The 14,805-nt window shown below is 49.8% G+C and overlaps 6 protein-coding genes across 6 annotated transcripts; 4 read left to right on the top strand and 2 right to left on the bottom strand.

Annotated features, from left to right (window-relative positions):
- Window positions 1–379: 379 nt before the first annotated feature.
- Window positions 380–1,287, top strand: N7506_008041 (uracil phosphoribosyltransferase; the record flags this gene model as incomplete). The annotated part of the gene is made up of 4 exons (XM_056957334.1): window positions 380–537; window positions 604–962; window positions 1,014–1,185; window positions 1,236–1,287. 4 exons carry the CDS (start codon window positions 380–382, stop codon window positions 1,285–1,287), a joined length of 741 nt encoding a protein of 246 aa, XP_056811668.1.
- Window positions 1,288–1,541: 254 nt separating this feature from the next.
- Window positions 1,542–2,043, bottom strand: N7506_008040 (transcription elongation factor 1 family protein; the record flags this gene model as incomplete). The annotated part of the gene is made up of 3 exons (XM_056957333.1): window positions 1,542–1,711; window positions 1,785–1,923; window positions 1,978–2,043. 3 exons carry the CDS (start codon window positions 2,041–2,043, stop codon window positions 1,542–1,544), a joined length of 375 nt encoding a protein of 124 aa, XP_056811667.1.
- Window positions 2,044–2,768: 725 nt separating this feature from the next.
- rps1 (40S ribosomal protein eS1) lies at window positions 2,769–3,824 on the top strand (the record flags this gene model as incomplete). Its single annotated transcript, XM_056957332.1, has 5 exons — window positions 2,769–2,782; window positions 2,878–2,962; window positions 3,016–3,041; window positions 3,114–3,615; window positions 3,681–3,824. The coding sequence occupies 5 exons, from the start codon at window positions 2,769–2,771 to the stop codon at window positions 3,822–3,824; spliced, it is 771 nt and encodes a 256-aa protein (XP_056811666.1).
- A 968-nt stretch (window positions 3,825–4,792) lies between these two features.
- Window positions 4,793–5,963, top strand: N7506_008038 (porphobilinogen synthase HEM2; the record flags this gene model as incomplete). The annotated part of the gene is made up of 2 exons (XM_056957331.1): window positions 4,793–5,011; window positions 5,061–5,963. The coding sequence occupies 2 exons, from the start codon at window positions 4,793–4,795 to the stop codon at window positions 5,961–5,963; spliced, it is 1,122 nt and encodes a 373-aa protein (XP_056811665.1).
- Window positions 5,964–6,515: 552 nt separating this feature from the next.
- Window positions 6,516–8,625, bottom strand: N7506_008037 (uncharacterized protein; the record flags this gene model as incomplete). Its single annotated transcript, XM_056957330.1, has 2 exons — window positions 6,516–7,750; window positions 7,854–8,625. The coding sequence occupies 2 exons, from the start codon at window positions 8,623–8,625 to the stop codon at window positions 6,516–6,518; spliced, it is 2,007 nt and encodes a 668-aa protein (XP_056811664.1).
- Window positions 8,626–10,501: 1,876 nt separating this feature from the next.
- Window positions 10,502–14,333, top strand: N7506_008036 (exportin CRM1; the record flags this gene model as incomplete). The annotated part of the gene is made up of 8 exons (XM_056957329.1): window positions 10,502–10,835; window positions 10,908–10,979; window positions 11,036–11,748; window positions 11,823–13,065; window positions 13,117–13,346; window positions 13,435–13,813; window positions 13,869–14,040; window positions 14,093–14,333. The coding sequence occupies 8 exons, from the start codon at window positions 10,502–10,504 to the stop codon at window positions 14,331–14,333; spliced, it is 3,384 nt and encodes a 1,127-aa protein (XP_056811663.1).
- Window positions 14,334–14,805: the final 472 nt, after the last annotated feature.

The raw sequence follows: 14,805 nt of genomic DNA, 5'->3' as shown, positions 1-14,805 counted from the left end.
CACCGCGTGAACTGAGCTCGGACCTTCGTGAAAGAGAGCTGTGGCGAGCTGTGGCAGAGTATGAAAGAAAAGCGACAGGGGGAGGGAAACAAGTACAAGCAACCGGGGATCAGAAGGGACCGAATGCAGATAAGCGGAGGATGTAACGGGGCAGAATCACCCACTGCGGTATAGCTTCTGAGATAGAAGAAAATCGATAAGAGAAAACCCGACATACTTCCCCGCTGTTGGCCTCCAGTTCTACACGGTCTCGTGCTCCCGTTTGCTTCTGCATTCTCTCGAGGGATTTCATTAATTCTATTCTTCTCTTCTTTCCTTCTACTCGTGGGGACTGCCCTTACTGCTTTGAGCTCTTCAGACTACTCCAAAAAAAAAAACCATGGCCAGCAAATCAGAGTCGGCTCCTTCACCTGCACAGGGCGTTGGCCCTCTGTACCGTCCCGATGGCGAGAAGCCCACTGCGACTGTATCTAAGGAAGTATCCTATGACAATGTCCATGTGCTGCCCCAAACACCTCAGTTGATCGCTTTGTTGACGTGAGGCCCTACATTTTATATCCGTCACCATGGACCACATCAAGCTTATGTACTGTGTGTGAATAGGATGATCAGAGACAAGCGAACAAGTCGCGCCGACTTCATTTTCTATTCTAACCGCATTATCCGTTTGCTGGTGGAAGAAGGTCTCAACCACCTCCCAGTCGTCGAGCAGTCCGTCACCACCCCCGTTGGAACAGCCTACCTCGGAGTCAAGTTTGAGGGAAAGATCTGTGGTGTATCCATCATGAGAGCTGGAGAGGCCATGGAACAAGGGTTGCGGGATTGCTGCCGTTCGGTTCGCATTGGAAAGATCCTCATTCAACGCGATGAGGAGACATGCATGCCTAAGCTGTTCTACGACAAACTACCTACCGATATTGCGGAGAGATGGGTCCTGCTCTTGGACCCCATGTTTGCAACTGGTCAGTCGAACCCCATTTTACGAGCGCAAGCACCGCGCTGACATTGTCTAGGTGGTTCTGCCACTCTTGCCGTAGAGACACTGAAGGAGAGAGGAGTTCCCGAGCACCGCATCCTTTTCCTCAATCTTATTGCCAGCCCATCTGGTGTTGCTGAATTCGCAGAGAGGTTCCCTAAGCTCCGGGTCGTGACATCGTTCATCGACCAAGGACTAGATGAGAAGAAGTAAGAACACCGACATTGCAAATGTGAGTTTCATGCTAATCGATTGGTAGGTATATTGTCCCCGGCCTGGGTGATTTCGGTGACAGATACTACACTCTATAAGGGTGTAATTCTTTGATGTCCGCGCACTTGGGAAATGAGGGTCCAGGTACTTTTTGTGGCAATTTCCAGAATGCTTGCCAGTATTCACTTTTTGCAAAAGGCTTCGGTATCATGACGACTTGTGCGGCCTATCAGAGCATACTTGAGGACATGAGAAAACAGAAAAAAATGAATAAAAATAAAAAGAGTACATACAGCATAAGCCCATTAAAATTGGTACCATAACCTATGCGCCATTCGCCTTTGTCGTATCATCAATCATCGAGGTATCCATCATCATGCCCGATCTCTTCGGGTATGGCCTGCTTGACAGATCCTCGGGGCTGACTCGTGCTGGGTCCATCATATTGATCGGCAGTGTCCTTCGCGACCGCATCGCATGCATCCACCCAGTCTGAGTATACATCAACGGGGGCAGAGAGATCTGTGGGACATTTTCAATCAGATGCAATCCAATTAATGCGCAAAAAGTTCGGACTGGTTCCGCAACCACTCACAGTTGATGCCGGTCTGGTATTTTTGACCACAGACTTTACATGACAGATCCCCCAAGCCCAATTTTTTGTCCAGCTTGACAATCACCGAGTTTTCGTGGTTGCAAAATAAGCAGGAAAAGGTGGTGGCAAGGGGCTCCCTCTAGATAGGACTGTCAGGGAGCTGCGCGACAACAAGTAGTAATGATCAATATACCTTCTTGGGGCCTTGAGGCTTGGAGCTTGACTTGCGCTTGCCCTGTGGAGAGTCAGCCTTAGTCATGCGCTAGGTAGGGTAGTGGCTCTGAATCAGCGCGTACCATAATTCAAACGCCTGAGTTTCACACCGAGTGGAGGTAAGAAGGTGAGGTCGTTGAAGCTCGGGGCATGCGGAGAGCGAAGCCCGCGCCAAGATAAGCTTCCCTACTGGGCCTCGGAATAATAAAGATCCATGATCCGGCATGTCATCATATCTCTTTGGGAATTTTCTCCTAGTGGGCCTGTTTGGAAGAACTAGTCCAGCAGTAGTTCTTAGTACGGATGTACCTTTCCTCCGTACATTGCAGTGTGAACATCGTCTAGTTCAGATCACTCGTACTTTCTGCCGGCAAATTGATCGTGGTGTGGACTTGGGTGACACGATGAGATCACTTTTTACATCTACATTCTTCACATGTGCTCCAAAAGTAGCCGCATAGCAAGCAAATATCGGTTATGTCAGTGATACAATCAAATAGAACTTCATCGACGTTGAAATCAAAATGTCCTAGCGCCAATAGCGTGTAACGATTGACAAGATCCCCACTAAAACTGTTCATTTGATGACATAATGGTGGGAAAATCGATTGGTCACATGACTGTCTGACATAATCAGCTAGGGCCTGCGACTCGCTTAGCCGAATTTTCTGTGGGTTTTCAACCCTCCCAGTCGAGCGTCGAAACCCTCTGAGCGCGCGGTGCGATACCTTTGTCTGTCTTCCAACTACACACAGATCACGACTCGCAATCATGGCTGTTGGAAAGTAAGCCTTCTATCCTTCCTTTTATTGCTTTCATCGCCTTGAATATTTGCGCATCTCAATTCCCCTCGAACGCACGACTAATTACCATCGCGCAGGAACAAGCGTCTATCCAAGGGTAAGAAGGGTATCAAGAAGCGTACCGTCGACCCCTTCACCCGCAAGGACGAGTACTCTATCAAGGTATGTGGTGCATTCGAATCACACAGTGGAATGCAAAACTAACCGTCTCTCAGGCTCCCTCCACCTTCCAGACCCGCGAGTATGCACGCCCCGAATTGAACCTGGAGAGAATTTTTGGGAATGGACTCGGTTAACTAACACACTTTTCCAGTGTCGGCAAGACCCTTGTCAACCGCACCAGCGGTTTGAAGAACGCCAACGACTCCCTCAAGGGCCGTGTCGTCGAGGTCTCCCTCGCCGACCTGCAGAACGATGAGGACCACGCCTTCCGCAAGGTCAAGCTCCGCGTCGACGAGATCCAGGGCAAGAACTGTCTGACCAACTTCCACGGTCTTGACTTCACCACCGACAAGCTCCGTTCCCTTGTCCGCAAGTGGCAGTCCCTGATCGAGGCCAACGTCACCGTGAAGACCACCGACGACTACCTCCTCCGTCTCTTCGCTATTGCCTTCACCAAGCGTCGCCCCAACCAGATCAAGAAGACCACCTACGCCCGCTCGTCCCAGATCCGCGCCATCCGCAAGAAGATGACCGAGATCATCCAGCGCGAGGCCGCCAGCTGCACCCTCTCCCAGCTCACCCACAAGCTGATCCCCGAGGTTATCGGCCGTGAGATCGAGAAGTCCACCCAGGGCATCTACCCTTTGCAGAACGTTCGTCTACCCCTACAACGCCCGAATGGAAATGACTGGGTTGCTAACATTGATTGTTTTACTAGGTCCACATCCGCAAGGTCAAGCTCCTCAAGTCCCCCAAGTTCGACCTTGGTGCTCTTCTGTCTCTCCACGGAGAGTCCTCCACTGACGACAAGGGTCAGAAGGTTGAGCGGGAGTTCAAGGACCAGGTCCTCGAGAGTGTTTAAAGGTTATGTCAATTGAAGTCATGTCACGTATTGGTCAGCTTGGACGCACCCTTGTCTTCTGGTCATAGGAAAAGAAAAAAGTTCAATAACGTGCAGATATCTTGAAGGGATTCAGCTGCGCGTTGCCAGTCTTGACATGATCCCAAAATCCAAGGGTAGTAGTTTATGTTCAATCCTTTGGTGTCCATCGTACCAGTATTGTACTGTAGTGAGATGCAATCTCGACCTCGATGGTTAATTTGATCAATGTCTATCAACGATATCATTCTGCCTGCACTATCCACCGCATTGTGACCTCATGAGGTCAACCTTGGAAGCATCAACCAATCCATCAATCTAATTCTTGCTTATCTATTCGTATCATCTGAGTGCAAATTTGCCGTTCCTCCAGGATGGGCATACCCTTCTTTGCTTCCTCTTTCATACGAGTGAAATCCCTACTCCCGACTTCGCAAGCAATGAACTCTGGCCATTACGGACTCGTATACTACTGGTTCGAGCCCATCGACGCTAATCATTTCTACTTTGTAGGCTTTGTCACCAACTGTCAAGGACCGTATGAAGATCATGAGCATATCAGTAATGACACCCCACTATCAGATTCATTTCTGTTCTGATTGGAGCATTGATACTCAAACCGTACCCCAGAGCCTGTTCTATTTCGTGATATTTTATTGGATCGATCCTGTTCTGGACTGTGATGCTTAGTATTGTCCTAGCACGTGACCAATATGAAGGGCTTAGAACGCCCTGGTTAGTAATGAGGAAGTTAGCCCGGGGCTTAAGGCCAAAAGAGTAGGAACACGCGCTACGCTCGCAAAGCGAGTGAAAGCGGAAAGCGGGTAGTCGGGTACGCGGAACAGAGTGTGGCAACTCGGTATCCAATCACATGTGTCGATATTCGCCTTATCCCCCTCAAATCTCTGAACTTCAGCTTGAACTTCTTTTGTTTCTACATACTCCATACAATGTCGTTCTCAAACCTGGTGTCAGATATTGCTTTCCGCGATGCTCGCGCCGATGATGGCAGCTCGCAAATCTCACACGCCCGATCGCACGCCGCTCGTTCATATGCCAGCACGGCGGCCACAAGTGTCAGCATCTCCGGCGAGGTTTCCAGCCAGCTACACTCGGGATACAGTCATCCTTTAACCAGAGCATGGCAAGCCGAGCGACAATTGACCAAGGTTTGTCCGTCTTTCACATTGACAATCAATGGCCCGCTAACGCACACAGGATATGCTTATTTATCCCTTGTTCATCACCGACAACCCCGACGAAGAAACCCCTATCCCCTCCTTGCCTAACCAGTCCCGTCGTGGAGTCAACCGATTGATTCCTTTCCTGGCCCCACTGGTCCGCAAAGGCCTGCGCTCGGTTATGCTGTTTGGTGTTCCGCTTCACCCCTCAGCAAAAGATGCCCTCGGTACCGCGGCAGATGACCCTGATGGACCCGTGATTCAATCCATCCGCCTCCTCCGCTCTCGCTTCCCTCAATTATACATTACGACCGATGTGTGTCTCTGCGAGTACACATCCCACGGCCACTGTGGCATCCTCCGCGAGGACGGATCCCTCGATAACGCACAGTCCGTCGATCGGATTTCCGATGTTGCCGTTGCGTACGCCGCAGCAGGAGCCCACTGCGTGGCACCCTCAGATATGAACGATGGCAGAATCCGCGCCATCAAGCTCAAATTGATCGAGTCCGGTTTGGCCCACCGCGTGCTTTTGATGTCCTATAGTGCCAAATTCAGTGGCTGTTTATACGGTCCGTTCCGGGATGCGGCTGGTTCCTGTCCCTCCTTCGGAGATCGCCGCTGCTACCAACTCCCTCCCGGTGGTCGTGGTCTCGCGCGACGTGCCATTCAGAGAGATATGGCCGAAGGTGCCGATATTATCATGGTCAAGCCGGCCAGCAGCTACCTCGATATCATCCGGGATGCCAAGGATCTGGCGCCCGACCTCCCGGTGGCGGCATACCAGGTCAGTGGTGAATTCGCCATGATCCACGCCGCTGCCAAGGCAGGTGTCTTCGATCTCAAGGACATGGCTTTTGAAAGTACCGAAGGTATCTTGAGAGCAGGCGCCGGCATTGTGATCAGTTACTTCGTCCCCGAATTCCTTGATTGGCTTTGATCGCCGCGTTTCGCACGCCATAATATCTCCGCTCCAAAAGTGTGATTTTCAGACCAAGACGTGATTTATCTGTACACTGGTTGATTTCGCACGATCTTACATAGATCTCTCTTATGTGTCACGATTGTTCCGGGTTCCGGTTTCTGTTCTATTTTCCATTCGGTTCCTCCCATCTCCCATCTGCATACATTCTTTTCGATTCCCCAAACACAATGTGAACAATAATCTCAATAACAATTTCGGAACTTTGCAACCTTAAACTCAAGATTTAGATGTACGGAGTATGTTCGTAAGAGATGCATAGATATTATACGGAGTATGTATAGACTACAATATGACACCAGGCTCACCAGATGAAAAGCACAAGTAACATACAAAGATGATCAGAGTCATTCATCAATGGTGGATATCAAAAAAGCAAACAAAGTGAAGAAAAAAACCACCGAAGATCAGAAAGACATGTCTCATCCCTGCATTTCGATCGAAGCTGATAGATCAAAACGAAGGACGAGCCAACAACACTTCATCATACAATCGTACACATCACTTCGTTCACATAAAGGTAGGTTTCTGCCCCTGAAACCCATACGCTACAATGTCATTTTTGACAATCTCTCCGGCGCCCACATAAACGCCCCGATTGAGACGCACACCCGGGTAGATAACAGCCCCAGCACCCACATAACAATCTTCCTCGATCGTGACCTGGCGGCCTTGATACCGACTCTGCGACCCCTTGCGCTCCTGCATGGTACCATTGGCTGAAGCGCTCAGCACCTTGACACCTGGGCCGATCCACGTGTGCGCGCCGACCCGGATCACACAGTCATCCACAAACAGGCAATTCTCCGAAATCATAACATCCTCTCCCAAGTGAATATTGTATCCGTAGTGGCACATGAATGGCGCCTCGACAATCACACCCTGGCCTATAGACCCGACAGAGCGAGATGCGCCCATGACGGGTGAGTTGGAAACGGAGCTTGCGGGGGGTATGATGATTTCCTTTAGCAGGCGGGACTGCTCTTTCGAACTCACGCCGGCGAGTGGGTTGCTGGCATTGTTGAATCTCCACAGTGCGCCTCGGCATCGGTCCCGGTCCTCTACGAGGTGGACGTCGAAGGGTCGGTAGAGTCCTCCTTTCAGCATTTTCTCCTTCTCTGTCTCCTCGCTTGGAGGAGCTGGGGCGGGAGCTGAGCGACCAGATATGTGATGTTCCATGCTCAAGGCCAGTCGAGCCTGGGCCTGGGGACTGTGGGTATCCATAGCTGCGGGAGGCAATGTTCGTTGCTCGACGCTGCCCTGGAACATGGGCATCGTGGTTTTGGGGTGAGATGCATGGCTGATATCTCGCATTGACGAGATGCCTGGGTAGTCCGGTTTGTGGCGACTGTCTATTGACAGTTCACGGATTGAGGGGACCTCGTGATAGCTGGGCTTGGAGACTGGCTCGGCATAAGGTGGATGACTGGCTCCTGCGGGGGGCCAGGCTTGTTTTGACCATCCAGGGGTTGTTGCTGTGATTGTTGGACTGGTGGTGTATTGTTGGACAGGGCGTTCGTTGTCTTCGGTTCCAATGGGTCTTATTTTAATCGGCTCAACGTGTTCTGGCATGCTCGGCTGTCGGTCTGGGTGGCGGGGTGTCTCTTGCATGTACGGGCTGTTCATATCCGAGTAGCCTTCTTTAGACTGCAAAGGAACCGGGGTCTTTGCACTCGATGGTTTTTGCCAGGTGCTTCGGGAAGAATAGCCTTCGCACAGAAATCCGCCTCGGATACAGTTGTTGCCTACAATTCATGATCAACGTGTGCTCTTTGGATTGGATGAAACAACAAGTGATTTCTAGAAACAGACTGATGAGAAAACTAGAGCCATCAGGTATGGACTTACATGCTGGATGTTGCTCGTCGCACTTCTTCTTTCTGCGACGGCAGGTCATACAACCCGTTTTGGTTCGATTACTAAACACTCGCTTTCTTTTAGGAGCGACCTGTAGCGCCCCATGTCGATCTGGGCCATAACCAGGAGAAGACGCTTGCTGGGCGCCAGGGGTCGAGCGGTTGGCCCCCGGTCGTTCTTGGCCCGCCTCGCGTTGTAAGGCATCTGCCAAGTGAGCATCCGATGGGTCCATTTGCTGTGCTCGTTGGGCTTGAGTGATGAGTTGTGTGTCATATTCGGACCAGGGACTATTGGCAGATGTCTGGGGCATGTCGTTGCCGTCAGACCGGTGAGACGGCGTCGCAGAGTGGTTTCCACGCTCCATCTCTACCACAGACCCCGCCGTACTGCCACTTTGGTTAGACTGGTGAATTTCGGCCGAACGGTTCACTGGAGAGGCGTTCATTCCATCAGGGTTTGAAGAGTCCTGATCCCGTGATTCAGACCTCTTTCTCTTATTCTTATGGTGAGAATTGGGAGATGAGGATCTGGGAGACGCTCTTCCTTGCTCTTGCTCGTTGGTGAAATTTGCCCGTGTTTCTTGCCGTTGGCTGGCATCTGAGCCAGATTTCTCCGCCCCTCCACGGTCCCCTGGGTACGCTGTACCATTTGCAGGAGCTGATTCCCTGCCATTGACAGCCGTGAAGCGGTTCGGGCTGTGCTCTGTCCCATTTTCCGCCCCAGACTCATGACCGTTCATCATGGGCGCAGCCAGAGCAGTCATCGTCAGGTTTCAAAAGAAGAAAATAACAGAAGTAATGAAATAGAAGGCGCTGAGAAATCACGGAAATAAAGCTTGGGGTAAAACCTGGCGATGAAGGGGGACACTATATAGGAATATAATGTGTAATGCTCATGAGAATGAATCCCTCCAATGATGGCAAGTGTTGGCTAGATTCATGCGCTAACTTCCCGAGCCGAAACGCAGGAGAGTTGCAATCACAATCAGCGGTAAGATGAAACCGTTCACGATATAAAAGATCACCAGATGTTGGGAGTTTTTTGCCCCAAATATCCCAATACCTCTGCGGCAAGTCACCCGCGGTGGGGCGGTGGAAGATCTGGAGGCGGGAGATTGTCACAAATAAGTATACAGAAATGACCCTTTTAGGCGAGATCAGAATGACATAGAGCACAGAGATCAACTCGGATATAAGAGAATAGAAGATAGGAAAGGCACATAAAAAAGAGAATAAGGAATAAAAGAATTTGGGGGAGGGGGGGCGGCAAAGGAGGGGGGAGAGAAACACTAATAAGAAAGGGAAAAAAAAGAGAAAAAGAGAAAAAGAAGTGACGAGCTAGGACCCTCTTACATCTATAGCAAAGTACACAACAAAAGGGAAAGGGGAAGTTGGCGATCGGCAATGACGGCGTCACACGCAGCACCAATCGGAAAGTGATCAGCCATTTCCTAGTGAAGGCGCGGGTCTGAGACACCCATGTCGATTCGCTCGCTTTTCGCTCCTTTTTTTTTTTTGCGCGCGTTCCGGCTCCGTCCCGCGCTGACAAATTTGGGCCCGACATTCGCCATTGGCGCCCGTGTGTCCGCGTATGTGGGCGGTTATGCGCTTAATGGGATTGGACCTGGGAGATCATTTGGGTTGGGTTTCTTGAGACTTTGCGAATTATTATATGTTTTATTTACATAGAACCCTTTTTGAAAAATAATCCCACTCCCATGATATCCCTTTTTCTTTGGAAGTTGGGAGCTCAGCCTTGAAACTCGGGAGTTAGTTGATGACTGCATCGTGCCGCCGCGCTAGGACCGGAAGACCAGAGGCAGGTCGGCTGGGCACGGATGCCTCATGGCTTGCGCTTTTTACGCACTTTAGGCGACCTATGTGCTTTTGCTTTGTCTAGCTTGCTTGTCCACTTCCCATCACTCTGGTTACTCTGTGAAGTACTTCGGACTCTGTGCTTTGGGGTGATTTGGAATATTATTGATCCTGGCAGAGAGGTATATAAGAGTGTAATTATAGCCTAGGAGTTTCATGTGCCACTAAACTGTTGTGAGAGCGCCTGTTATCATAATGTTGGTATTCGAGTCAATTGAACTATTTCAAAAAGTCTATATAAATCATTCTCAAACAAATCTAGCAACAAGATAAAAATATCACAAGGCCTTACTCACCAATGAAACCGCTGAACCTTTGGATGAGGTTGTGTATAACACGTACACATAGGGCAACCTTGGAACGCCGGGCGGGTAGGCGGAGAGCTCAGCTGACTAAGAATCGAGACCAACTTGGAAGTTCAAACATCAACGCGCCTCTCACCGCCAGAGTCTGAGATAGCTTCTTTTTTATCCCCAATTTCGTGTTTTTTTACTGCCTTACTATTCTGGTACGTTGAGATCTGACCCTTTCCCACCCAATCACTTCTCTTCCCCCTGAGGCCGTGCTGACCCAACCCCTCCAAAGGATCTCTCTACCCCACCGATCCTATTGCTTCTCTATCCCACCCCTCCAATACTGCCCTGCAGCCGCCTTGGCCCCTCTTACCTTGACCAGGCGGTCTCTCTTTAACCTAACCAATTCCTGACTCCCGTGTCACTGTCCCCCATCTCGAGATTTGAGGCGACGCCGCCTGTCCGCGCCGGGATGTCGATTTCGGTACAAGAGCTGGACAACACGGTCCGGGCCTTGTTTGAAGGCAAAGGAGAAATTGTAGGTCCTGCAGTCTGCCATCTGGATGATCTTTATATCCTTGGTGTTTCGCAAGCTCCTTCCTGGGTGGAAAGGCTAACCCGGTTGTGTACGCATTTAGCAAAACCAAGCCCAACAGACTTTGACAGAAGTAAGCGCGCATGCCGATTCGAACTTGATATCAACTTTGAACTAACCCATTTTGTTGTTGTTCAGTTCAAGCAAAACCCGGATGCCTGGGTCACTGTGGGAAACATCCTCCAAGAGGCCTCATATCTCCAAACCAAATGTGTGTCTCAAACTCCTTTGACAACCTGTCATTCGACCTCACCCGCAAACAGCCTTCGCTAACTCCTTATAGACATCGCTCTTCAAGTCCTTGACAATGTTATCATGACCCGGTGGAAGGTTCTCCCACGGGAGCAATGCCTGGGTAAGAACCACAACCCACAGGTCTCTGCGTGTCTATACTTACGTGGTGATATCTAGGTATCCGAAACTTCATCGTGAGGTTCATTCTCGAGAACTCCGAATCCGAAGAGAAGATTCAATCCGAGCGTCCTCTCCTGAACAAGCTTAACCTGGTGCTTGTCTCCATCTTGAAGCAGGAATGGCCTCACAACTGGCCCACCTTCATCAACGAGATCATCTCCTCCTGCCATGCCGGCCTTTCGATCTGCGAGAACAACATGAACATCCTTCGTCTGCTGTCCGAGGAAGTCTTTGACTTCTCGCAAGACCAGATGACATCTTCCAAGGCACGAAACCTGAAGACGACCATGACCTCCGAATTCGCATCGATCTTCCAAGTCTGCTCCGAGGTTTTGAACACCGCGAACCAGCCCAGTCTGGTTAAGGCCACTCTTGAGACTTTACTCCGGTTCTTGAACTGGATTCCCTTAGGCTATATCTTCGAGACCCCGATCATCAATACTCTTCTTACTCGATTCCTTGGCGAACCCGAGTTCCGAAATATCACACTGAAGTGCCTGACCGAGATTGGCGGTTTGCAGATTGGCACTCCCTACAACTATGACGAAAGACTGGTGCACATGTTTACTGAAACTCTTACTGCTGTGTCCAATGTCATTCCTCTGTCGCTGGATTTGAAGCAGACTTATGCTATGAGCAACGGAAGAGATCAGGAGTTTGTATCAAATCTGGCCTTGTTCCTTTCGAGCTTCTTCAGTGCTCACCTGGACGTATGTATTCGCCTGTCTCGCCTGTGTTTTTCCTTTTTCAAGTTGAATTTTGCTAACAACCTTTCTTCGCTTAGCTTATTGAGAAGCTGCCTAACCAAGATTACCTTACACACTCACATTTCTATATGATCCGAATCAGTCAGATTGAAGACCGTGAAGTGTTCAAGATTTGTTTGGACTACTGGACCAAGCTGGTGCAGGAACTTTACGAGGAGATGCAGCAGCTTCCAATCACCGACATCAATCCGCTAGTGTCTATGGGTGTCAGCGGCTTGGCAAATGGCGGTGCACCTAACCCTAACACACTGGCCGGCTACCCTCTGCGCAAGCACAAGTACGAGACCGTGCTCACAAACCTCCGCACTGTTATGATTGAGAAGATGGTTCGCCCGGAAGAAGTTCTTGTTGTGGAAAACGATGAGGGTGAAATCGTGCGTGAGTTTGTCAAGGAAAGCGACACCATCCAGCTTTACAAGACGATTCGCGAGTGTCTGGTTTACCTTACCCATTTGGATGTCGTTGACACCGAAACCATCATGATCGACAAGTTGGCCAAGCAGGTCGATAATACCGAATGGTCCTGGGTCAACTGCAACACTCTTTGTTGGGCCATTGGTTCTATCTCTGGCGCCATGAACGAAGAGACCGAGAAGCGTTTCCTTGTCACCGTCATCAAGGACCTTCTTGGTCTCACCGAGCAGAAACGTGGAAAGGACAACAAGGCCGTCGTGGCGAGTAACATTATGTACATTGTGGGCCAATACCCTCGCTTCTTGAAGGCGCACTGGAAATTCCTGAAGACTGTGGTCAACAAGCTTTTCGAATTTATGCACGAGACACACGAAGGTGTTCAGGATATGGCTTGTGATACCTTTATCAAGATCGCCAACAAGTGCAGACGGCACTTTGTTGCCCTCCAGCCGGGAGAGACTGAGCCTTTCATTGAAGAAATTGTGCGGAACATGAGAAAGATCACACAAGACCTTTCTCCCCAGCAAATTCACACGTTCTACGAGGCATGTGGCTACATGATCTCTGCTCAGGGCCAGAAGACTCTCCAAGATCGTTTGACCGAGAACTTGATGGCGCTCCCCAACAACGCCTGGGATCATATCATTGCTCAAGCTAATGAGAACCCCGCCATTCTTCAAGATGGCGACACCATCAAGATTGTTGGTAACATTATGAAGACCAATGTCTCAGCCTGCTCCTCAATCGGCACATACTTCTCTTCCCAGATTGGTCGCATCTATCATGACATGCTCAACATGTACCGTGCTGCCAGTCAGCTCATTAATGACGCTGTTGCCAATGATGGTGAGACTTCCCCGTTTCATTGAAATTTGAACGACGACTAATACTTCATAGGAGCTATCGCACCCAAGACCCCCAAGGTCCGAGGACTTCGGACCATCAAAAAAGAAATTCTGAAGCTTATTGACACCTACGTGGAAAAATCGGATGATCTCGATATGGTCAACGCCAGCATGGTCCCTCCACTTATGGAGGCCGTGCTCATTGATTATGCCCGGAACGTTCCCGATGCACGAGAGGCTGAGGTCTTGAACGCCATGACCACGATCATTCACAAGCTTCACGTAAGTTCCCCCTGCCCTTTAACTTCATTCGGTGGCTGTTTGAACGAGCCGAAAATGCCTGGTTTAACGTTGCTAACATATAAAACAGAATTTGATGGAGGACAAGATCCCTGCTATCATGGACAGTGTCTTCGACTGCACTCTTGAGATGATCAACAAGGATTTCCACGAATACCCCGAGCACCGTGTGGAATTCTTCAAATTGCTGCAGGCAGTCAACTTGTATTGTTTCCAGGCTCTCTTGAAGCTTGATGCAGCTCAGTTCAAGTTTGTCATCGACTCGTGCATGTGGGCCTCAAAGCACGACAACCGTGAAGTTGAGAACACGGGTCTTACGATGTGCTTGGAGTTGATGAACAACATGGCCGAAACCGACCCACAGACTTCGAGCATCTTCTTCCGCCAGTTCTACATTTCCATCCTTCAGGACGTCTTCTTCGTCCTGACGGACAGTGACCACAAGGCTGGTAAGTACATGTTCTTCTCCCTAACCCATAACCCAAAGCTCACAGTATTTTCCAGGTTTCAAATCTCAGGCCATGCTTCTGTCCCGCATGTTCTACTTCGTTGAGTCTGGCAAGATTCAAGAGCCCATCTACGCTGCCGATCAGGCTCCCGCTGGAACCTCCAACAAAGAATTCCTGCAGGAATATATTGCCAATTTGCTGAAGAATGCCTTCAACAACCTTCAAGAGTAAGCCAGTCTTATCATCTCAAATCATGTTGATACTAACGCGTCTACACAGAGCGCAAATCAAGCAATTCGTCATCGGACTATTTGCTTACACTGATGACCTGAACAAGTTCAAGACTCATCTGCGTGACTTCTTGATTTCCCTGAAGGAGTTCTCGGATGACAACGCAGAGCTCTATGCAGAGGAGAGGGAGCAGGCTGTCCGTGACGCCCAAACCGCCGAGCGAGACCGCGCCATGAAGGTAGGAGGCCTGTTGAAGCCATCGGAGATGGAACAGGAGGATGAGCTATGACTGGACCAAGAACTACGTACGGAGTTCGTTGCTACTACTGCTTCCTCTGAAAATGAGTCGGAAAGATTGACCTTGAATGACGGCCTTGACGGCTGGGGTCTCTACGAGCTCTAGGCTGAAGGGGGTTGCAACAAAGGGTCCTGTAATGTGTGATTTCATACTTTTTTCTTCATTTCTATTTTTTTCTTCTCTCCCTGGGTATGGATAAACCGATTCTCTGGATGAGCTGGTTCCTCGGTGACGATATATGAAGGCGTATGGAACATATCTACCATTCAGGCTCTTTGCGTACAGATTCTACCGTAGGACCTCGGGGTCATTTCAGTCAGAGTCACCTCATGTTTCGCTAATGCGGTCAAATCAACTTCATCTTCAAGATTCTGATCAACGTTGCAGATTTGTATTGATTGGACACTGATTTGGAGATGATAGCACCGTGAGCAAACCAATACCAAGTATCTTTCTGAGTATT

Source organism: Penicillium brevicompactum (assembly GCF_028827555.1).
Source record: "Penicillium brevicompactum strain IBT 35665 chromosome Unknown utg000005l_segment0_segment0, whole genome shotgun sequence".
In the NCBI taxonomy this organism is placed as follows: Eukaryota; Fungi; Ascomycota; class Eurotiomycetes; order Eurotiales; family Aspergillaceae; genus Penicillium; species Penicillium brevicompactum.
The sequence above is the reverse complement of the archived record's forward strand: the minus strand, read 5'-3'. Positions and strand labels throughout refer to the sequence as shown.